This window comes from Cuculus canorus, chromosome 4 (assembly GCF_017976375.1).
Source record: "Cuculus canorus isolate bCucCan1 chromosome 4, bCucCan1.pri, whole genome shotgun sequence".
Taxonomy (NCBI): Eukaryota; Metazoa; Chordata; class Aves; order Cuculiformes; family Cuculidae; genus Cuculus; species Cuculus canorus.
In genome coordinates, this window is record NC_071404.1 from 43,490,319 (window position 1) to 43,515,982 (window position 25,664).

Sequence of the window (25,664 nt, forward strand, 5' to 3'; positions counted from 1 at the left end):
TTTAATGCTACTTTGTGTAATAATCTAAATTGTTGATATTAATCTGTGGGATCTCATTTTCAACACATCCCAAATTTCTTATGCAGAAAACTCAGTACAGAGCTTTGAGAAAAATTTAAAATATACATTGGAAAGGGCATGAGTAGCTCATTCCTCTGGGTATGGGTAGTGTAAACAGCTCCTGAAAGACAATCTTATATCTTTTGGCACTTCTGCCTAAATTAAAACTAGTGCCTATATGAATAAATAAATTGTTAAATAATAAGAGAAGCTTTCCTTTGCTTGTGTACCTAAAAATGTTATTGGATTGCTATGTCAAACACATATGTTTGCATTTTAAAGAGAAAACAAATATATTGAACGGCAAACATATACCAAATTGTGGGAAGTGTCATGCTAATAGCAAAAATAATAATAATGCAGAGCATAACTCAGGGGTGCCAGGTTTATTTAAAAGTTTCCAGTTTCAGAAATTTGGATTCCTGTTCCAAAGAAAAGTAAACATACTTTAATGATAATGTTTCATCATCAAGATGGTAATTTGAGTTGGAAGTGAATGGAAAATACTGTGAAAGTACTTTTACATTTAGATCTGTTCAGTAGATGCCAGAATGGAACACAGAACCATTTTTCTGTCACGCATAGATGAAATTTTTTAAAATGGATCGCAGTCTTAAGAATAGTTTGGCCTCTCTTAGTGCATCAGCCTTTCACAATGTGCACTAGAAATAGAACTTCTGGAAATACATTTGCATTTTGGCATTTACTGAAGTGAGAAAAATAAAAGCTTTTCTTTAGAATATCTTAACTTCAGCATTAGTTTTTGCCAATTAACCTATTCTGTAGCTGAAATTTTGTATATATTACATCTCTATCTAAATACATTTACACTTTTTGTTAGATTTGTGAAGTTGTAAATGGAATTTTTTAGTTTATATTACCTACTGGTGACAAATATCTGGTGCTGTCTATTAGCAGATTCTGTTAATTCTTCTGATGTCAACCATTTAGATGAAGTGTTCCATTATTGCTGTCTGTTGTTGCTTTGAATTTTTATACATAAAATTTAAACATTTATACTGTTTCTGCTAACGTAGTATGGTCATTCCTGAAATAGACGTTAGGAAGAAAACATTATTTTACTCGCATTAAATATACTGTAGTCATTTTACTGAAAGCTTTTTCCAGCACAATCTGGGACTTGGTGTTGGTGGTTTATGCTGTGAGATTATCACTAGGACACACTGCATTGAAAATAATTTCATCAGTGTTCAACACAGTAAAAATTTTAAGCAACGTAGTAGGTGGACACTTAGAGAGAGTTTGGTAGAGTTCTGAACATGCCATTCACATTCAGTAGACTCGGGCTTTACAACTACCAGAACAGAGTAGATTCTCAACGTAACTTCTTTTTCTTTTCTCCATGGGATTTTTATGGATGTGGAAGTACAAAAAAACAGTCTCATGCTCTTGGCTCTTCTTTGCTTTTGAGTGGTCCTCCAAGTAGCATCCAAGAGAAGAGAAGTAAGGGGGACTAAGACTGAGTAAAATTGAAGAAGTGAAAGAGGCCTGGAGAGAGGGACAATGGAAGAGGCCAATAATGTGAGGAAGAAAGGGAGGGCACAAGCAGCGGAAGGATGGGTTTAGTGAAGGGTATTTGAACGCTGAAGGAAAAAGAATGGGAGAACAAAGGGATAGGTACACAGGGATAAATGATCTCTTAAAACCTACATAATAGTAATCTGTAAGATATAGAGTTGCATCCAGGATTATCTAGTCCTTTTCATGTCTTGTCATTAAATTTCTGTGGTCACACAGAGACAGTGTACATCTTATAGTGCTGCTCTTTTTTAATACATGTGGAGAATAATGTTGCTTCTAGTACCAATTTGAACAAATAAGGGAGATATCTGAGTAGACTTAGCTTTCTTTTGTTCTAGTAAGTGGAACATTTTATTATATTTAACTTGCTTTTTTTAAATAAAACAGAATATTGGAACATAAATATATATTAAAGGAAAATATACAAACATGAAAAAATTAGTCAAAAGAAGGTTTGTGGGTAGAAAGAGTCTATAGAGTGAGATAATTTCAATAGCATTTCTTTATCTAGTTGTTCATGTATAATTTTTACCATCTCTGAAAGAAAGTAGGCATTTTCCCTGTCTAAGTGTCTAAATGCAGTTTTCCTAATTACACTCTCAGTAATTCTTCTTCTGGCTTTGAAGTACAGTGTTACTGTATCAGATTTGAAGAAGGGCTGATGTGTGAAAGACTGTCTGCTTTTTCCCAAAATGCCAATTGCTGCAGACCCAATTGTGAAGAGCCTGACCTTGTCTTCCTGAGAACCTCTGTGTAGGTGTTGGAAGGTTACTAGTAGGTGCCCCCAAAGCCTTCTCCCCTTCAGGCTTGAACAAGCCCACTTCTCTCATTAATTTTCTTCCTGGTGTGCATACATTTCATAATGTGATCTTTGTTCTTCCTTCTTCTTCCCAAAAGAGACCTTGCCTGAAGATTTTTAGATGTTGTAATTTCTGTTGGAAAAGTTATATTTTAATCTGAGAATATTTGGCCTAAAACTGAAAGTAAATGTTTCATTAAAATGTTCTACTCTGACTGGAAACTACTTACAATATCTTATACTAAATTAAAACAATTATTTTTGGTTTTCTACTAGATATTAATCTTTTCTCTATTAATTAACAGCTTAGATTCATAAAGATAACAATTGTGATTACCTCTGTGTCTCTTGTGCCTTCTTTGGTGGCTTATATATCTTTTCAGAACATGCTTTTTAAAGTATCATGACTTGGATAGTCAACAAGGACCATGCAGCACGTACAGTGAATAGGTCTGTACATTCTACTCCTACAAAAGTAGCATCTAAAATATTTCTGAGTGCAAGAACTGTGCTATTTTAATTCTCTAGAGACTAGAAAATCTTTGTGCTATGAATTCCATTTATCCTCAAGTTTGCAGTTAAAGCCATCAAGAATGAGACAGCTGGTCTAGGTGATAACTGGATAAACTCTGCAGTGACTGGTAAAAACATTCTGGAGGTTTAATAACCTGGTCTAAAACTCATTGAAGACAGCAGTCTCCCCTACTGTAATGTTCCTCTAATAATACCTGAGAGAACTTGGCTGTATTGAAGTAGTCTCTGGCGTAATCACATTTGTAATGCAGAAGACAGTTTAAAACCTGATTGTAGTTTCATTCCGATGTAGTTTGAGTTCTCAGAACAGATGTTTCATAGATTCATAGATTCAAGCATGAGGGAAGCATTTCATCTAGCTCTTATCTATATTCTCCATTCCATGAGACATTAAATTGCATTCCGTTCTGCCTGAATAAGGATCTAATGCTTTGTTTGCCTGAAGTGTATCCTCCCAGAAACACATCTACCTAAGTTAAAGACACAAATAGTCAGAGAATCCCCTATTTCTGTTAGTACTTTGCTTTACTAATTAATAATCTTCACTAATATAAATCATGCTGTTTCCATACAAAGTCAGTTTATCTTTCAGTTTCCTCCTTTGATTCTCTCTTTCTTTCCAATAAATTGACCTTTTAGGATTTTTCATCCTATGAATATACAATTGTTACATTTTAATTACTTTCCCTTACAAACACTAAACAGAAGTTTCTTATTAGTAAGACAGTTATCGTAGGACTCAAAGGGTCTTTTTGCCTTGAGAACAGAAGCTGCTTTTGGTAAATTTTGCTTTAAAAATGGGAACTATTCTTTGCAGAAGCAAATGTACTATTTGTTTCTTCAATGGTCTGGAGAGAGAAATACGTATTTGGTAATGTTCTGCTTCCACATTCACTGATCCCATTTCACTTTTTTCCACTAGTATAAGTAGTGGAATTTTATTTTTATATGTTCATCTACCACCTACCCTAAATCCTATCAGGCTTCACTTCCCAAATCCTGCTCCTTCCTACCTGTCTCCACCCCCCTAAGTGTAGGCATAGTATTACTTTTCAGCAGATGTCTGAACTTGCATTTAGCTATATCAAAGTGTAAATTATTTTAGAGATATACTTGACAAAGAATTCAAACAACTTCTTGAAACTCTGTTATTTATCATAACAGGTAATCCACAGACTTCTTAGGAAATTATTTTCTGTTTGGTTACAGATTATTGATGAAAATGGTTAAGACAAGACTCACTACCCATTGCTCTGGACACATTCCAGCTCTGTCTTCTACACTTTTTACTAATAATTTAACAATGGAAATTACTTTTTCAGTTTTATTAGTTTAGTAGTTTTTAATCCAATTAACATGCTTTACTGCTATTATGTAAATGTAATATTTAATCAGAATATTCTGTGGTAACAAATTAGATGTTTAACAAAATTCTGGGTTATATCTATATGAATTTTTCATTACCAGACTTCTAATTGCATCAAAGAATGTAATCAAGCTTGTTTGAGAAGACCTGGTTTCCATTAGAACATATTAGCTGACATAATTATAATCTTTTGATTTCTTCCCGAATTGAATTCTGTGCTAGTGTTGTCTTTCCTTTTGTCAGGTACATATAGCCCAGTCTAACTAGCCTACAACTACTTGAGTCATTAAGTTTCAGAGAGTAGTGGAGCTACTAAAGGCATATGTAGTGGTAACCCTCTTGAATTTATATGATACTCTGAAATTTATTCAAAACTGATAGCACTAGATCAAACATCCAAAACATCTTTTATCAGATATTTTTATGTACTTCATTTGCACGTTGTTATTTTAAGTGTTTGTCTTGACGACATATCATTTACCTTCTCTCTTTATTCCTTTGTAAGATGGGAAGTATTTGATGAGTCTGTGTTTCAGTTTTTATCCTGCTTCTGTGCAAATGCAGGGCAAAAATATTTGTAGAAGAATACTATCAATGGGACATTAAAAACAAATCTGGTTCATATCAATACAATTTAAACCTTGAGTAGCTCTGGTATCACAATGCTTTACTCTTACCTTTGGCAGTCATTTGAGGTGAGAGCCTTTGCTTCTGCATTGATGTAAAGGAATATCAAGCTGCTGGAACTTCTGTTAGTACAAAAACAGGATCTTAATTGTAGCTAAGATGGCTACTTTTCTTAAGGACTTCTAATGATGAATTTTTGGAAATTGGATCTTTATTCTTCAGTATCTCTGCAGTAACTGATAAAGATGGCTTTCTGTTTTCTAGTTTGCAGTACAGGAAGATGCATTTTAACGAACTCTCAAATCTTTTACTAACTGATAGCTTTCTACTTCATACTACTGGATGTAGCAGCATTTAAAGCATCAGCTCAGAAATTGGGAACCCCACTGTGGACTTATGTCGATAACTGCCTTTGATAGTCACAAACACATATTTTAATCAGCCTGACTCTAGAAGCTATAAGGCAAACCAAGGTCATCACCTTGCTCTTGTTGAAACGGTGTGTGGAAGCTGAAGAATTTAAATATAAAACAAAGATAATTTCACAGTGTATCTTGAAAATATATTTCTGAGAAAGGTGGAGTGGGGAAGATATTGCTGCGTTTTTTGTTAATACAAAGTACAGTAATAATCACTAATAGAGGAGGAAGAAATGGCAACTTCCACCTGTGGGATTTATTTATTTAATTACTTAATTAGGATATGTTCAGGTAGTATTAGGACCAATGAAACTGGTTCAGATTTTAATTGTTAGTCAAACTAACATTATTATTAGGGAGTTTAATGCATCCCTAAGAAATATAAATAAACAATTTTATAAGATTTAAAAAAGAAAGGAAGGAAAAATTATACTGGCATAGGAATATTTTATTGAAATAAAGAATTGAGTATATCAATATAATCTACAGATCTAAAGATGAAAATCTGACAGTATAGAAAACAGGAAAATGAAAAGGATTTACCATCAAAGACAAAGGAATATTTTCAGGGGTCATTTTCAGATACTTAAAATTCTTATCTTCACTACTACTAAAATATTTTTGAAGCAAAATAACTTTAAAAATCCTTTAATTTTGTTTTCCTTTTTAGTGACTTTCACAGGTATTCCTGTTCTGTTTAAGTTTCCTTTCAGTTTCATCTTAGCATAATCATATCAAACTGGAGTCAAAAGTCAGGAAAATATGTGCTGTTCCCTTTCAGACTAAACAGTTTTGTGGGTGTGGTTTTGTGGGTGTGGTTTTGTTTATTGTATTTTATTTTCTGGTTTTTACAATATTTTCATTTCTTTTAAAGTTTTCCAAAACTTAATTATATAACGGTTTAGTTTTAGTTTAGTTTAGTTTTAGTTGGCCATTGATTAACATATCTTCCTAAGTATTTAATTAAACTTTTTCAGACATCCATGTGCACCTTGAGGAGACAACTGTCAAGATAAGAAGTCATCCAGTAATGCTATTAAGACCAATTTGGCAGTACTTGATGATATTTTAATATTTATTAGCTTTTATTCTTGGTCATCAATCTCAGTTAAACAGTTTACCCACTATGGCATCATTATATATTGCAAAGCAACTTCTACAAATTCTTTTACTTAGTCACATGAAACAGGATAAAAATGGTCTGGCTCTTGCAGTGTGTCTTGGGGCTAAATTTAAAAAATAATATGCCCGTTCCATGCCATTAATGAGATCTGTTTTTGACTGTGCCTTTTTTACATAATGTCATAGTCCTATCACCTAACAAGAGATTATGTGAGGTGAATGCTACCAACTTGACAGGTTTATGGCCATCATATGCAACCAGGCATTGCCTCTGTCTAGAACTTTGAATGAGACTAAAAGCCTCTTGACTATGATTTATGGCCTAAATTCTCTCTGAAAGGTTTTATGCAACTTTAATAGAATCTTCCTGTCACTTGTTATACTGAATGGTACCTATTTACCTAATTTCCTCAGACATAATTTATGCTAGCATTTTATTTTATGGTGGAGCTAAGCAAGTTTTATACTTGTTGACAGCATCGTACACAAAGATTTTATTTCAAACTTCCAACTACAGGCAGAAATTTAGCTCATGAACTATTTGTCTTCCAACTAGAATAGACTGGATTGAGTGAATGTGACAAAGGAAAGGACTTTAGCATCATTCATTATAAAGATTTATAGAAAATAAATTAGAGAATGATAAGCTAACATGGTCATATTTCACCAGAAGTAAAGTATCAATGCTGACTTTTAACTAATAAATAATAGATATTGGGCTATTGCATTAACTTAACCTGAAATGAAATTAAAGTGCATGTCACATAAGGATAGAATGGAACTTTGATTGAATTTGTTTTGACATAAATACTACAAAAGTGATTGAAGCAAACCATAGATAACCTGGGGGGAGGAAGTGTTTGTTTGCTTTGCAAATAAATTAAGGTTTATTTGTATTTGTATGTGAACCAAACAAATCTGAATTTCTTATTAAATATGAATAAAATTAAAAGCATATATGGGCATAAAGTGTTTTCATTCTGCTTGATAAGTGGAAGATGAGTAAATAGTAAATATCTTAGTGCAGTAAGGAAGGAAATATTTCAGATATTAAGATTTTAATCGATCTGTATTTTATTTATGAGTGCCAGTGCAACAAAATAACATTTTATCGAAGTATTTTACTTAGCTTTCCTGATATGTTATGCCACCACACATACATAAAATAGGTACAAAAGAATAAAGGATTTTAATTACAAAAAAAAAAAATTATAAGCTCATTCAGCATTTTCTTAGATAATGACCACTGAAGTATATGACAGAAGAGGGAAAGCTATTTCTGGAACAAAATGAAGTATTGTACTTCAAGAACAGGTTTCTTTTGAGGGAGCTGGTGGAGTTGCTCATCAACCCCCTTTCTATCATCTACCAGCAGTCCTGGCTGACTGGATAAGTTCCACTTAACTGGAGGTTGACAAATGTTACACCCATTTACGAGAAGCTCCGGAGGGAGGATCTGGGGACCTACAGGCCTGTCAGTCTGACAGGGGATGATCATGGAGCAGATCATCTTGAGTGCTATCACACAGTACACACAGGGCAACCAGGTGATCAGGCCGAGTCAACATGGGATTATGAAAGGCAGGTCCTGCCAAACTAACCTGATCTCTTTCTATAACAAGGTGGCACTCTTAATGGATGAGGGAAAAGCTGTAGATATACTGTACCTGTGCTTTAGGAAAGCCTTTGACACACTTTCTCACCATGTTCTGCTTGAGAAAATCGCTGCCAATGGCTGGGCTGGGCATACTGTCTGCTGGGTGAAAAAACTGGCTGGATGGTTGGGCCCAAAGAGTAGTGGTAAGTGAAAGGAGATCCAATTGGAGGCTAGAAACAAGTGGCATTCCTCAGGGCTCAGTGCTGGATCCAGTTCTGTTCAATATCTTTATTAATGATCTGGATGAGGGAATTGAGTGCACCCTTAGCAAGTTTGCAGAACACACTATGCTGTGAGGAAGTGTCGATCTACTTGAGGGTAGGAGGCTCTATCAGACAGATCTAGACAGGCTAGATTGATGGGCAGAAACCAATGCTATGAGGTTCAACAAGGCAGAGTGCCAGGTCCTGCACCTGGGACACAACAACTCCGTGGAGCACTACAGGCTTGGAGAAGAGTGGCTGGAAAGCTGCCTGCCACAGAAGGAACTGGGGGTGTTGCTTGACGGCTGGCTGAATATCAGCCAGCAGTGAGACCAGGTGGCCAAGAAGGCTAATGGCATCCTGGCCTGTATCAGAAACGGTGGGGCCAGCAGGACCAGGGAAGGGATTGTGCCCCTATACTCAGCACTGGTGAGGCCACACCTTGAGTACTATGTTCAGTTTTGGGTCCCTCAGTACAGGAAGGATGTTAAGTGAGTGTGCAGAGATGGGCACCGAAGCTGGAGAAGGGTCGGGAGAACAAGTCTTATGAGAGGTGTCTGAGGCCACTGGTGGTGTTTAGCCTAGAGAAAAGGAGGCTGAGGGGACACCTTGTCACTTCTACAGTTACCTGAATGGAGGTTGTAACTAGGTGGGTGTTGGTCTCTTCTCCCAAGTGGCAGGTGATAGGATGAGAGGAAATGGCCACAGGTTGTGCCAGGGGAAGTTCAGATTAGATCTCAAGAAAAAAATTCTGCGTTGAAAGGATTACCAAGCACTGGAACAGTCTGCCCAGGGAGGTGGTTGAGTCACCATTCCTAGAGATATTTAAAAGATGGGGAGATGCGGTGCTCAGGGATATCGTTTAGTAGTGGACAGGTAGAGTTGGACTCAATGATCTCAAAGATTCCTGCCAACTAAACAGTTCTATGATTCTTTTTGGAATCTTACTGCCCTGATCTTGTTTTTCTCTGAATATATATACAGTATTGTGTGCTGATTACCAATAATGTGAACATCTAATATTATTTTCCAAAAGGAAGCAGAAGAGCTCTTTGTAATTTCCAAACTCAATGAACCTCAATCTTACAGGTGTGTGTGTCTGTGTGTGACACACACTTTATATTCAACTGTTAGGCCATAAATGTTTGGAAAAAAAGAAAAGTAGAGAGGAAGAACATTGTACTTAATGTAGTTGGAAGCTTTGACATTGGCTGTTGAGACAGAAGACTGAATGTAATTACATGTATTACAATGTGATAAGGAGTGGGATACAGAATTTATCTAGAAAGTGACATAGTAGTACCCTCTTAATTAATTTAGAAACAGAAATACTATGGGCTTTTGCACTTGTTTCCATCCAAAGGGAATAAGTTTCCGTACTGCTGTTATACTGTCATGCAGAATTTCATGAATTACTGTGGATAAGGTTTTACTGAAAAAATGTGCAATCTATTACAATAGCAAACATAGAAAATTAGTAACAAAGATTAAGAGCAGGCTTTCAGATGTCGTTAGCTGCTTGCAATCAAAGGCTGGGTCCTGAGCACAAAAGCATAGGCTAGCATTGTAAAGTCCATAAAGAGTGATTTTTATGGAGCTGTTAAGTGTGCTTTTTAAAAAAAAGAAAACTTCTTTTTCAAGAAAACATGGATTCTCCCCTGTTCTGCATTGAGGTGGGGGTAGGGAGAGGTATTGTGCAAGATTCTTTTTGTTTGTCAGTATGAAAGACCCCACAACAAATAGTGTAATAAAATAGCAGCTCTAACAACATAGAATACAAAGAGGAATCTAGATAGCGAGTAAATCTTACGTTCCTTCACATACTGGGCATCTCACATTCATGCAGCATCAGATGAACTCTGGATGGATTTTCCCATGGAAGGCTGCACAGATCCTGTCCACGGAGAGTTTCCCTCTCCCTCCAATACTATGGTGGCTTTTATCTTGTGTAACAAACCCATATATCTTCTTACAAGTTGAGATGTTATCTGTCATAACACCAACCAGTGTACAGCGCAAGCTATTATGGACATTCCAGTATATCTATATAATCCAGGTATCTATATCATACTCATATCATTCCAGCTATCTGTTTCCAAGGATATTTAACATATTTGAGGCTCTGCATATTCTTTTGGAGCACAAGAAAAAGAGAAATACTACACTGTATGAGGCAAAAATCCTGTCTTGATCCATTCAACAGAGCCCAGTAGAAGATGCTTGGGAAAATCATAGTATCCAAAATTTTTCTAGAGTGATAGTTGTTCCTGTTTCTTCAGACTTGAACAGTCAGCAGTTGAAGGACTTTTGTTACCAATGGCATTTTTAATTATGTTTTATTATTTTTTTCAAACTCTTTTAAAGCACATTATTTTTTTCTTTTAACTTTTGCAACCTTTGTTCACCATTTCATTATGTTTGTGGTGACATACATTCTCTATGTTGTATTCCTTCCCTTTAAATTTTTCAGTACTTTACAAAACACTTTGTTTTTCAATGATGGTGTTTTAAACAATTTATTCCATAACCTGCTCTGCTCTAAATATTTTAAATTTGCATAATTATATTTGTTTTTGTTTTATTCTTCCCAGGAAGACAGGGTGATATTAGGATAATTTGATTTCGTTCATCTCAAAGGTCTAAAATCCAACTATAAACAAGATAGCCAAATACAACTCATGGTTTCATGGAAAATGCAACTTAAACAGTTGGTTATTGTGCATCTTATAGTTCCTGTTTTGGTCTTCTGAAGATAATGGCAAAGACGTATCATGCCAACTTTGATAGCAGTGTTTCAGCAATACAGAAGAATATCTCGTATGCATTTTGGTTTTACATATTTCTCTCATGACTACATCCTGAAATAAATCTCTTCAAAGTCCAGTGCCTAAAGGAAATTATGACAATTATGTCACTGTCATGGTTTAGCCAGAACAATCACCTGTAGCTAATATACATAATTTGAACGCATGTAAACCCCACATATGCTTTGTAATGGATTATGAAACACATTACTGTTAAAGGATAATGGTGTTGTCTCAGTGGGAAGAGATGTAACAGAGTGATGACCTTTACACTAACCCAAAGAAACTATGATGGCTAATCAAAATTTTGTCATGTGACATAGAGAAACTTTATTTACTCTTATTGTCATTCACTGTTTCCATTGATTTAGCTGTAGAAGTATTTTAGTGAAGCAGGGGTTAAACTGTCATAATGATTTCAGAATTTATATAGCATTTCATGGGTTTTTTTCTTGTTCTATTTGTGTTTTCTGTTTTTTTCTCTCTCTTACATGCTGCAGTTGCAAACATATTGTGGCGAGAACAAGGTACTAATACAGATGTCTTTTTTTTCATATTTTCTATGTTATGAAGAAATGCTCATCTATCGTTGTTCTTTATGTGTTTGTTGGTTTGGGTTTTTTTCATTTGCATTCTACAGACAGAGTAGTTATCTTCCCCCTTGCAACATTTGAGGGATTCTATTTAAAGAAAAATGTAGCAGAAAATAATCCTTGAAGTGCTAATATGTTTGTGAATTGCTTTTTCGTTTTGAGGAGAGAGGGCAAATAAGCTGTTCAAAAATTTCAGAGAGTTACTTAAAGGGGTGCAACAGGAAGCTCGTATGTAACATGTTGACCTTTAACTTTTATTTGTTTGCTGACGTGATAAACCTTCCAGCCAATCAGACTGTATGCAGTTGGGATTGATCTTCTTGTACAAATCATTCTTATTTGACAAATGATAATCTTAATAGTTTAATTAAATTGAGTTACCTTTGGCTTAATGAGACAACGCATTTTATTCTTGTACTCGAGAAAGCTCTGTAAATAGTGGGGAGTGGGCATTTGTGGTTTGTGACCACAAAGGATAAATATAAATAGAGACAAGTGTTAATAACATAGAAAGCATGGAAAGTATATTTTACTGACAAAGATAGGTATTAATTTTCTCAATATATGAGATACTTTCATACAGCATAATGCTAAAAATATTATATTTTAAGTGTTGCCATGAGCTTTGGGTTTTTTTCCTCTAAGTAGATTGTTCTTTATTTAAAGTCACAATTTAGGAAATTAGGTATTTCAGGAAATGTTTCAGTTTTTCAATACTATAAGTCAAGCAGGGTGTGCTATGGATTCATGCTGCAAATGATGTTTCTGCGTATTTCTTAAAATACTTATCTTAAATAAATTTAAAGATCCAAAAGTTATATTTAATTTGCCTAATTACATAGTAATTAGCAAAAACTGTCATTTTTCAGTGCATTTACAAATATGACCTAGGTTTTAATTTTTTATATTCTTGTTTTGCCAGTAGCTCAGCTGGTATAAAAAATTAGTTTCCCTGATTATAGTGGAGAACAGCTCTGATCTTCCTGCTCTATTGGCCTTGCGGAGTACAATTGATATGTTCAGTGTTTCATACAACTCCAACTGTTAACAACTAATATGTGAAAGATTCTAACATCAAAGTTTTCAAATGTATGATATTCTCACTGCTTATTGGGCATGTGTTTTTATTGCACTTGTGTTTTATCTTGAATAAACTGAAAATTTGGTTGGCACTCCCCTGATTTTCGGAGAATTGTCTTTTCAAGTCAAATTCTCTGTTGCTTTCAGGTGTTAGAAAGCACTTAGGAAAACTTAAGTGCTGCGATAATGAATAAATTAATTATAATCACTGTCTTACCAGCGTACTTATGGTAGAGATTAAAATTTCTCTGTGATTCTTGTGAAACTAAACAGACAACAGTTTAAAGTTGACATTGAGAATGTGAAGTGACAATATCATCTTCTGGAGCAGATATTCTTGGTCTCTCCTGCATTTCTTATTGGCCAACCCTCATGTTTCCAATTAATGTTGTTACTGGTTGCAATGGTTGCAATGTCAGAATTCATTTACAAGAGAGCAATAACCTGAAGGTGCCAATAAGCATCACCACTACCTTCTCTGGGCCATACATACTCTGTCACTTTCTGTTTTCTAAGTATTAACAGATAGGAGGAGAGGACTGGCTGATTAGCAGGACAATTAAGGTTGTGAAACCATAGATAGGCTTTTGTGTCTGTGATGCATATTTGTATATGTGTACAGAAAAGCCTAATCAGAACTGCGTGCTTGTTAGTATGAAAAAAAACATGTGTTAGGAAAGAACTTTGAAGGTATATTGGATAATATATAATATTAGTAATACAATAATACACAAGCATAAATATAGCTGTGTATTAATCTATATGCAAAAAAAACCCCAAGCTACCACCATTTTTTTTTCAAATTGATCCAGTTTTAAATACAGATTCAGTCATGTAGCAAATATATTTATATTTGTTGTTGTTGCTTCTGGCACTATATTATAAATGTGCTATGTTAGATGTCTTTAGAGGAGCGGTTCCTGTAGTTGTGAAGTGGCTTGCCTAATTGATGAGGTATTTGTATAGGCTAGATATTTGTACAGATACTTGTATTCACATACTCAAAGGAAGGATTGGGGGTTCATAATAACTTGGACAAGGAGGGGATTACTTCATTGGATCCACAAGTAAAGATTCCTTATATAAACTGGCTTCCCTATCTCAGTATTGAATTGGAAGAAGGATATTTCTTACTCTGTCACGTTCACTTATTTTGAAGAACAGTTTGGTGAACATTACAATCCAGTCATTGGAAGTAAAGTCTTAAAAGTTTGAGCTGGGTTACTAGGCATGAATATTATCTGTACATTGGAAAGTACCTTGGAGCAGTGGCAACTGAGGAGGAAGTTTCAGGGGTGTGTTTATCAAATGCCTGTATCACTTAGGGCTATTAGCCGATTTACTTCCTCATGTTCTAGTATTACTTATCCTGCTAATAACTTTAGTCAATGAGACCAGGGAGAAGAGAAAACCTTGTTTAATTGCTAGCCAGCTCCAAATATTTATTTATCACAAAGATACAATAAACCAGTTGCACAGCTATAGATCTCTACACTCTGTTCATTTGTAGGGGCAGCCTAACTTCAGTCAGGCTTCTCTTCAAATTCCAGTGGTTCTTACTGAATGCAGTGTTAGGCATTTTTTAAAGACCTTGATATATTATTTTACATAGGCTGTAAGATTTACCTACAAAGGCATACAAAAGTATTGCATTGGCCAGAGTGAGCATATTGCCATTACTGTGTCCCATACTTAGAACAGCATTGGTAGTTTTTCCTTCTGAGAGTTTCAATGCTGCACCAAATACAGCATAGAAAAATTTCTTTCCCACTTTTTGATAACATATGAATAGAAAGATTTTATAAAAAATGAGAAGCCCGCTTGGAGAGTGTCCCCCAAGGAAAACTTGGCCAGAAGTGGAAAATGATTTCTCAAGATTTCTCAAAGATAATTGAACCTGCTTGTTCTAGACATGGCCTGACAGCCTTATGCATATTACTGCCTTTGAAATGTATTGACCTTTGTGATTCCTCATGGGGACTGGGAACTTATACATGTGTTTATACATACATACATACAACTACATACAAACACACACTTCCCTCTAGCTCGATGTTCTCATTATTTTATATGATATTCAGATGTGTTCTCTATTGACATAGGTTCTCCTTCAGAATTCAGGGCAGGAAAAATTTCAGACTCAAATTTATTTTTCCTGGATTTTACTTCCCTGTGTTCCTATACCAAATATTGTTATGTCAAGTGGAAGCTTAGGCTATACTCAGGATGCATGTACACTTTCATCAGTTTAGCCTACAGTTTAGCTGTCAGAGTTGGTTTGATTGTAATTTAAATGAGGGCTGCAATTTTCTTAATCTAATTTTCAAATATGAACTGAAAATGCATCATACATCCACATAGCAAATCAATAATTATTGTCTTAATTTGCACAGGTTAAACTAAGGAGAATGTCCTTTTTGTGGTCATGAGCATGACTGTAGAAATTATGAAACCTTGTGCTACATATCTGGTCCCCTCCTTCTCCATAAAACCTTACATCATACCTCCCATTCAGCAACATTGTGGCAGATGGATTGAATAGGTCTACATGCATTCATGGACCTTCAAACTTGGAACAAATACCTGCCCAACTCTTGGTTTCCAATAAAATAAAGTAGAGAATATTTCTTTTCTAGTTGAAAGAAATGTCAAATAAGAGTTTATAACTAAGATTCTGAAGTTCTCTTTCAGTGTTATACAGAAGTTACTTTAACTCTTAAGTCCCTTAGAAAAAGATAAATAAGAAAATATGGAGACTTTATATTAAACTGAATTTAATGTAGAAGATTTCACACGACATTACTGCAGCTGTCAAACTATGTATTTCTAGACGCTGTCTTGCCAATGGAGAAAAACTACCTGAAATTCTGAATAAGTAAACAGTTTTGTTAGGTTTACAACAGAATATGCCATAGGATTAGATTATTACACTATACATGTTAACAAATTGATCTTGAACCAAACATATGATGAGGTTTTGCTTCAAAACAAGAAATTTGGTTTTTTTTGTTATTATTTAATTTATACATTTCACTGTGTTTTGTTCCTAAGGTCTGGCATGGGAACATGTTTATGTTTTTTATGAAGATGGCATCAAGTAATACAACCAGTGGAATGTGAATTTCAGAGACATATTAAGCCTAGTGAAAAACTCCTCGGTTTTCAGGCAAGTTATTTCTTAAATATATTTGTAGTGTTTTCTCAATTACAGTTTTCTTAAATAAGAATTTATTATTGCTAGCTTAGGTTTTATGCTTGATAAATTCAGACATGGCTTCTCAACAATAATTATTCCTCTAATTGGCCTTGATCAAATTCAAACTTTCAATATCTCTTTTACATTGACTATTTCCTGTATACTTTTCAAACCCTTTATTTTCTTTAGCTCCCTTTCTCTTCTCCCAGTCTTTTTCTTTAACAGCTCATTGTTCTTTCTTTCTGATTTGTTGGTGGTGTTTTTTCTCTCAGGGTTCCCAGTTGAGTTTGTCTCTATGAATCAGGGGTTGATTCTCTCTATTAAATATAGGATCGAAACGTTATTATTTTAAATGTTTCTTTTTTTCCCCCACTGAATTTTTGTCTATATTAAACTGTCATCTGTCATGAGGCAAATCCCTGTCCTGATAAACGCTCTTACAGTTAAACTTAAGGTAGTTAAGTTAGATGATTGATGCTTTGACTTCATTAGTTCCAATTCATTTAAGTAGTTCAATAACTTATTATCAGCAGATTTATATCTGATTTCACCAAATTCTGTGCATTTCTGGAGTAGTTTCCATGTGTAGAATACATAAAAACAGTAGTGTATTCCCCCCCTCGACCACCCCCCCAACCCCCCCACTTCCATTTATTTTGTTATTGTTTCTCCTTTACTGCTAGTCAAATTTCTAGCTGACATGATGAATGTTCTTACAGGAGTACTTGGTACCAGTCACTGTATTGAGACTTGTTGCATATGATCTATCATCTTTCAAAAATAATAATTCTTTGTCATTATTTGTACATTTGGGTTTTTTTCCCCCTTAATACCTAAAGCACTCTGAAATAGAGCAGAACTGTCTCAATGGAATTTGCCTTTTCATTTATCATTATTGATGTCAAAAGCTGCTTTACTCAGTAGCAAGATTACTGTTACTATGAATAATTATGCTTTGAAGAGCTAAAATCCCATACTTGATTTGTGCTGCTTAAGTGAAATTAGGTTGACACAGCCAAAAATAAGCCAAAGAGCTTTCTTTATGTCTGTTTAATTCAAAGCTGATAATTTAGGAAGTGTTAAAATTTTATTGTTCTAAAAAGTATTTCTATTAAAAGTATTTCTATTGAAATGTGGTAATAAACAGGATGAATAAGGCAAGCTTGTTTCCTTTTTGCAACTTTCAAACTTAAGATAGCATAATAATTATGTCCTCCTACCTTCCCCCAATGACAAAAAAAAAAAAAAAAAAAAATAAAAAAACCAAAACAAAAAGAGAAAACAGGAAAGTAGGCCACTTGATAAGTTTCCTTTTAAAGAAGGTAAAGAACTGTCTTTCTTTGGATAACTTGTGTGTAGGTGTGGTAAATAGATAGCTTTTTATGAATGTAAATACAAGCTTTGTGCATGTCATTTTGTCCATTAAATTCAACGATATCTCTGCTTATTTCCCTTAAAACTGAAAAGATTTTCCTCTACATCTGTTCATTAGTAAATGTTTATTCTTGCAAAAGAAATCAGAAATATTTGAGAAATATATCCATATTATTTTCTATTCGTAGTAGCATCATTGTTCACTCTACATTGAAAAAAAAATAAGAGAAAATTGAGAAACAGTTTTCAGTAAAAAAAATTGAAAAAAACCTTAAGATTACTTTCCTCCTAGAAGGATGAAACATGAGTTTAAAAGAATTCTCTGCATATATTGCAAATACTACAACAACAGTGCTATATTCTTGAAAAAAATCTCATTGACTATGGAGCTTTAGACAACTGTTGCCTCCTTTACAGACTATGATATCTTCCTCAAGCTTCTTTGGAAAATCTATTTTCTGTAAATAAGAATAATAAAATAACTGAGTTCTGTTCCAGGATCATATTTTTATCTAGTTCAGCATGTGATCATTTAGTAATAAGAGTTCATGTCATAAATTACTTATTAGGAATTCTCTTTGACTCTGTTGTATAACTTCACTAATCAGAGGCACTGGCATACTGCATGTTTTGAGGTTTTACATAGCCTTTCACATCTACGGCAGCTATCTCTGATAAAATCTTATCAGAGATTAAAATCCACTTATCTTTTAACATATACTTAAAGGAAACACATGCTTGCTTAAACCTCTTCCCATTTCTTTACATTTCACTGATTTAACTCTTCAAGTGAGAAATAAAATCCCAGTAGTACCTCTTTCATTGCCTAATATTTACTAAAATGTAGGAACATTTATAAATCCTCCAGCACAGTTTAGGCCTAGAAGTGTTAAAGAAAATGCTAGATATTACAGGAGTATGTTGCAGTGTTCCACCCCAGGTTTCCTGTTTGCCTGTCAACAAAATAAATTACCCTTAGCTGAGCTCACTGTAAAGAATGAACTCAGATGTTTCCGGTGCGGCTTTGCATTGTATGCGATATGAGTGTTGCAGTAGTTACACATGTACATATTTAGGTATGCTAATTTTACTGAAGGTAAACACAATTCTCAGTAACTATATACTTGAGAACCCTTATCTAAATATTTAATTGCCTCTTATGCAACTGAGTGTCAATAGAGTAAAGCACTTCAGTGTGTGTCTAACATATGAATCAATTAGCTTTGATTGTGTTTAAAGCGAAAGACTTGTACTTTACTGGATCATTATGGTTCACAGGAATTATTAAAGAGCTTTATCCTCTCATTTTCAGAATCTCCTAAGTTACTTGGATCTTCTAATCAATGCCGAACTAAAACAGACCTTTGTTAAGCTGATAGTGACAATTCTAGATGCACAGGAATAATACTTATTCCTGCTTCTGATGCAGGGTACTGTTTAGTTATACCAGCTTTGACCAGTGTTTATTTAATGTGTGGCTCAAATAGATTCTTAACCATGGTCCAAGAGGAGTCTTTCAGGTGTTAAATGTTTCATCATTCTAGTGTTTGGGGCATTTTCCTTGCTCTCTACTTATCTTCTGCAAATCAATATTACTCAAAGCCTTTACATTCCAATTCTTATGCATGAGTATTTTTATTTTCCCTTCCCAGTGAATCTCAATTAGAATATTATTTCAAGGGGACGGGGGATCGGGAAAGAAGCTGTTGAAACATATGACATTTGCCTTTGTTGGCCAATGGAAAAATCTCTTTGGTTCCAACATAATTTCCTATTATTACAAGAATAGCGCATAATGGCCTTATTTCCAGTGAATTAGGCCATCTCACACTTGAAGTTAAATATGTGCTGAAGGTGGGAGCAGAATAATTAATTTCAAAATTATTTATGTGACTACATGGCAGAATAAAGTTACCACAGGAAATTAACTTGCAACATAGTTGATAATCCCCAGAAATTACTTGCTTTACACACTTACAGCACTGGAAAGCATAGTAAATACAAGTGTGATCCTTTGTTAATTGAAAAAAAAAATGTGAAAAAGGCTCACAAGCCTGAATTTCCCTACAGAATGTCAAGTGAACAGTAACTTAATATAAAATAGGTTATGTATATTATATCATATATAAAGTAACGTCTTAATGCACGCATTGTTGTGACCAGTTGATGTCACCTTACAGTCATAGCATATGTAGGCACCACTGCATACACCTGGATTGCTATATTCAGTTCTGGAGTCCTCAGCACAGGAAAGACAAAGATCTGTTGGAGCAAGTCCAGAGGAGGGCCATGAAGGTGATTAGAGGGCTGGAGCCCTTCCATGTGAGGACAGACAGAGAGACCAGCTTGTTCAGACTGGAGAAGAGAACAGATACTGGTTTTAAGATGAAAGAAGGTAGATTAGATATTAAGAAGAAATTTTTTATTGTGAGATAAATTTTTTTATTGTTGAGGCACTGGAACAGGTTGCCTAGAGAAGTTGTGGATGCACCATCCCTGGTGATGTTCCAAGACCAGTTTGTATGAGGCTATGAGCTACTTGACCTAGTGGAACATACAGTATTTTCCCATTCTGCTATACTTCCCACAATCAGAGGTGTGGTTAGTGTAATCAGTTACACTAATCTATATAATGCTTTGTGAGAGAAAGCTAGATTCCTTCAGCAGGAGCTGGCATTATTTTTGCACAGTATATTTGTTGTGTCCTTGTATAATAGAATTCATAGCACCAAAATCCAGTGTAAATTAAGGTGACACCCTGAGAGACATGACTGAAAAGAATGTCTCAATATAGAGTCATTATAAACATTTACAGATGCATTATTTAAAGAAGGTATTCCCTGAGGAAGAAAGAGGGCTGTGTAGACAAGTTTAAAAGCAGTTATCTCTTTAGATAAAACATGGAACAGGACAAGGTGTATTTAGAACAAGTCTAATACAAAAAACAATTTGAGATCAGTGAAACAACATTCCAATTGAAGTGACAATTGCAGAGGAGGTAGATGACAATAGATCCTTGATCTGATTATTGCACATCATATTAGAGGCATATTTATGTTGACACTTGACTTTATGGGATGAAAGCTTTTAGCCACATTTAAGAATGAAATTCCCATTTGTCATCATGACTATCATTCTTTAAAAAACAGATTTTAAACAACTTCTCTCTTCAAATTACATGGCTTTTTAGCAACACAAAATAAATCTTACCCTTTTTACTTACAAGTTCTGCTGAAGATCCTGATAATGTCCCATCTCATAGTACCTGAGTTTAGTAACCTTTCTTTCTCAATGCGATTTCTGTAAGACCCTTCCTTTGTTGAAGTTTAAGAACCATGTAGGAACAAGCAGTGGCTTGTGATCTCTGTAAAGAAACTCCCTCTATTAGAGCGACAAATTGATTTACTTCTCATTTCAACATATAAAGATTGAATGTATTTTCTCAAACACAGAGGCACAGCAGGCAAAGAATGTCAATATAGAAAAGTTACTGTTGAAATGCATCATCTTCTTGAAAAGCATTTCTTAGTGCTGGATATGTTTTTCTGTCACATTATTTTCCTTCTTCTTTTTAAAAGGAGTCTAACGCTTAGCAAGATAATTCTTGTTTAAGGTCTTATCAACTCTTGCTGTTCATTCTACATTGAACTCATCATCTGCTGACATATTGTAATTATTTTCACAGCGTCCTGTCATGATGTTTCAGACAGAGCATTCTAAATTAGGAATAAATAGTAGATAAAAGCAAAAAAGAAATAATATGATTTAGTGAAATTGCCCCTTGTGATGCAAAGAAGAAGAATTAAGAGGAAAAAGAAGACTAGGTTAGAAAAACAAAAAGCTTGACAAATTCTGTACCTCTCCAAGCAGAATATATTTTAGGTCCTTGTTTTTACGTGCATATGATGTCCATTGTATAGTGGAAAAAACAATGCTATTTCATAAAGGAAATTAAAAGTTAGTTGGTCAAATAAGCTACCATAGTTTTAATTTTGATCAAAGCAAGATTTCATAGGGAATAAAATAGCCATAAGTACTAATAAACATAAACATAAATATAAATACATAATGAGTGGGAATATATTTATATAAAATATCTATAATTTATATTTATGGCTTAGAAAGGCATGCTCTTTGCTGGGTAAAAAACTGGCCAGATGGCCAAGCCCGGAGAGTTGTAGTGAACAGAGTTGAATCCAATTGGTGGCTGGTCACAAGTGGTGTTTCTCAAGGCCCAGTGTTGGGGCCAGTCTTCTTTAATATCTTTATAAATGATCTGAATGTGTGAATTTTGCTCCCTCAGCAATTTTGCAGATGACACCAGATTGAATGGGAGTGTTGATCTGCTTGTGGAAATAGGCTGGACAGGCTGGATCAGTTGTATGTCCCATGTAAATTTTATGAAGTTTAACAAGGCCACGTGCCAGGTCCTGCACTTGGGCCACAACAATACCATACAGTGCTGTAGGCTTAGAGAAGAGTGCCTGGAAAGCTGCCTGGCAGAAAAGGACCTGAGCGTGCTGGTTGAGAGCCAGCTGAACGTGAGCCAGCAGTGTGCCCAGGTGACCAAGACCAATGGCATCCTGGCTTGTATAAAAAATAGTGTGGCCAGCAGGACCAGAAAAGTGATTGTTCTCCTGTACTAAGCACTGGTGAGGCCACAACTTGAGTACTGTGTTCAGGATGGGGCCCATCAGTACAAGAAGGATGTTGAGGTGCTGGAGCGTATCTAGAGAAGGGCAATGGAGCTGGTGAAGGCACCTGAAGTTGTTTAATCTAGAGAAGAGGAGGATGAGGGGAGATCTTATTCCCCTTTACAACTACTTAAAAGGAGGTTGTAGTGAGGTGGGTGTTGGTCTCTTGTCCCAAGTAACAAGTGATCAGATGAGAAAAAATTGCCTCAAGTTATGCCAGGGGAGGTTTAGACTGGATATTAGGAAAAAACACTTTAGTGAAAGAGTGGTGAAGCATTGGAACAAGTTTCCCAGGGAAGAGGTGGAGTCATCTTCCCTGGAGTTGTTAAAAAATGTGTAGGTGTGGCGCTTTGGGACATGGTTTAGTAGGCATGGTGGTGTTGGGCTCACAGTTGGACTTGATGATCTTAGGAGTCTTTTCCAACCTTAATGATTCTATGAAAAATATGAATAGTGAGCATATAAACCACAGATAGATATTTTGAATACATAATTATAAATATATGCATTATGAAATAGTCACAGAAGTCAGTAGGAATTTTGCTTTTTTCAACTCATCCTTTTGCAGGGATGGAAGGGCAGAGGGGGAAGGAAACATAGTAAGAAGTCATTTGGGTTTTACTGGGTTTAACACTAGTGAGATAGGCCATGAAAATATCTTTTAGCAGAAACAGCTGAACTACCCGACCTTTGAAGCAATATCTCGGTACTCGATGTGGCCAGAAAAGCAGGTCCCTCTAACTGCTGCTGCTTTACCCCTATATCATGTGACAACTTGCAACACACCTCCTCCTCTCCCTTTCCATTTTTACATTATCATCTTCCCAGCTGAGTATTTGCCTGCCTTACTGTTCTCGGCTGTAAATTTATCTACAGCTGGTTTCCTTTGCAAGGGACTCTGATGATGCAGATGGGAGAGCTGCTAGATACAGGAACAAGATATTGTGTAACTACTTTCTTTTTCTATCCTTAGAGTCTCCTGGCTCTGGCTTAGTTTATTTATGTATGTATTATTGTTTCAGATGGGTTTCTTAGGACAACAGTGCTAAATGCCTGATTGTCTAGGAAACATCCAATAAAGCTGGTCTGTGGTTTACACTAACATGTTTATGAATTGTGCACTGCTTACAATATGCAGTTTGACTAATATTAGTCTTTAGTCTATGTCCTAATGTCATCTGTCCTTTTTCCTTCCTGTTTGTTCTTATTAGAGATTTTATTTCACAGTGTGAAAAAAAAAAAAAAAAAGGATAATTTGTCTTTATGTTGCATCATTTGTTGCATCATTGGCTGTTTTGATTCCTATATTTTCCCTGTTTCTGTTGAATTATAGGATGAAGTTTGTCCCAAAGCAGATGGAGATCCTGTACAGCGATGTGTATGGGCGACTGCTGTTAATGTAAAGGACAAGTTCATCTATGTAACTCAGCCCACACTTGACAGAGTTCTTATTGTTGATGTACAGTCTCAGAAAGTTGTTCAGGTATTTATTTCTCATTTTTAAGTTAATATCTAATTTGAACACAAGATTTTAAGATTTCCCTTCGTATTTAAAAAAATTCAATTAGCTTGAGAATAAACACAATAAATGGAAAAAGTCATCTACTTTTGACGCTTAGCAGTAGTTTATGTTTAGTGACTGTTAATAAGCAGTTAGAGGGAGAGAATCAACATGAAAATTCCTCTTATAAATATTAATCAAGTATTGTATTACCAAGGTAAGCAAGCAAATTCTTTGAGAAGATTGTGGCTTAAAGTACTTTCCACTTGAAAGTGAACATTGATTGAAATGGAATTTTATCACAGAAATGCATCTATCAGTTTTGACAGGCAAGGTCAGAGGTTTAGGTTTGGCTACAGAAGGTGGAGTACTATTATTCAGTAAGCTTTTTAGAGAGAGAATTTTCTGGAGCTGTGGAAGACCCCACATCCTTAGACAAGATAGGAGATTATGAATTCAAACTTCTTCTCTATTATTCTCTGCTGTGTAGGTAGTACTATCTGTTTCTCAGTCTCTGCAATGATGAAGACACTGCTTAGTCAAAACAATTCATGAGGTAAAAGAGAGAATTGATCCTGTGGTACAGACATGAAAGCATTCATATAGGTTTTTTAAGGCCAAAGCGCAAGGCACTACTGAAATAAATTAGTTTGTCCCAAAAGGAGCAGTAGAGTTCCTTCAGAAGGTCCTGAGAGACTCACAATATACTCCAAATGGTCTGTAGACTTATTGGAATGGAGTAAAAATTTGGTGTTTGCTTGTGACCACTCAAATCAAATACTTTAACCACTGTGTACCTGTCTGTCTTTCTCTTTTTTTTCCCCCCCCCCCTTTATTCATCCAGTGGTATCAATGATGTCATTGTACTATGAGGTTAAACAAGAGATTTGCATGACAACAGATTTTAGTCTGTGGAAGACATATGAAATGCATTTAGAAATTACTAGCCATTAATTCATTAAATTGTAAGAAAAAGAATCTTCTGAAGACGAAGAGAATAAACTTTCCAAATATTTGCGTTAATGAGGCATACAGAAAAGGCAAAATCATAATATTTTTTGCCATTTGGTTTCTCAATAGTATTTCCCCCATGCTACACTATTTTAATTTGCATTAAAAAAAAAAAAATTAAAAATCAGGCACACACTGTAGAACATATTTCATTATATAGTCTTTAGTCTTTCAGGATGATGTCATTAGTTTTATTTTGTTCTCAGTGGAAGAAAAGGTCAATCAATTATAGTAGAAGACTGTCAACAGTCTTGTCAGCATACAACGGGCTTATTTTTTTGGTGGGTCTGTGAGGTTTTTTAATGTGCGTTAGAGAGCATATAAAATCTTGAAACTTAACTTAAAAGTGAAGTTCTTTTTCTGAACTAAAATTATTTCCTTGGCAAAGAACTCCAAAGCTAGTTATTAACTTGTTAACAATTCTGCTCTGATTCTCAGAAGAAAGGGCACGTGTATGTAAAACTGATAAAGAGGTTTTGACACCACCCTGGGAGTTCTAATTCCAATTTTAATCATACAAATGTGCATAACATCTACAAGGTTACTTGTAGTTTCATCACATTCATAGGAAACAGATGTTTGTTAGCTAAATAAAACATGCATTTTTTAATTAGAAATCTAATCTAAATTGTTAATAAAAATATGTAAATGGAGCTTTCCTTTATACCTCTGCCTTTTTCACTGATAAAAGAATGCAAATCTTTAATGTATAGATTATATATAATGTATTAGACTCTGGGGAGACCTTACTATGGTCTTCCAATACTTAAAGGGGTCTTACAAGAAAGATGGGAATAGATTTTTTAATAGGACCTGTGGCAATAGGACAAGGGGTAACCATTTTAAACTAAAATGTAGATTTACACTAGATATAAAAAAGAAAATTATTCAATTAGGGTGATGAAACACTGGAAGAAGTTGCCCAGACAGGTGGTAGAAGCCTCATCCCTGGAAATATTCAGGATCAGGTGAGACAGGGCTCTAGGCAACCTGATCTACTTAAAGAGGTCTCTACTCATTCCAGGGAGGTTTGACAAGATGATGTTTAAAGGTCCAGTTCAACCCAAACCATTCTATGATAT

At 35.1% G+C, this 25,664-nt stretch overlaps 1 protein-coding gene across 1 annotated transcript in view; it reads left to right on the forward strand.

Annotated features, from left to right (window-relative positions):
* The window catches only part of FSTL5 (follistatin like 5), a 254,255-nt gene that overhangs the window by 195,618 nt on the left and 32,973 nt on the right, over positions 1-25,664 (forward strand). The window contains 4 exon segments of the mRNA XM_054066262.1: positions 11,634-11,660; positions 15,858-15,902; positions 15,905-15,972; positions 23,404-23,553. Coding sequence (XP_053922237.1) covers positions 11,634-11,660; positions 15,858-15,902; positions 15,905-15,972; positions 23,404-23,553 — 290 coding nt within the window.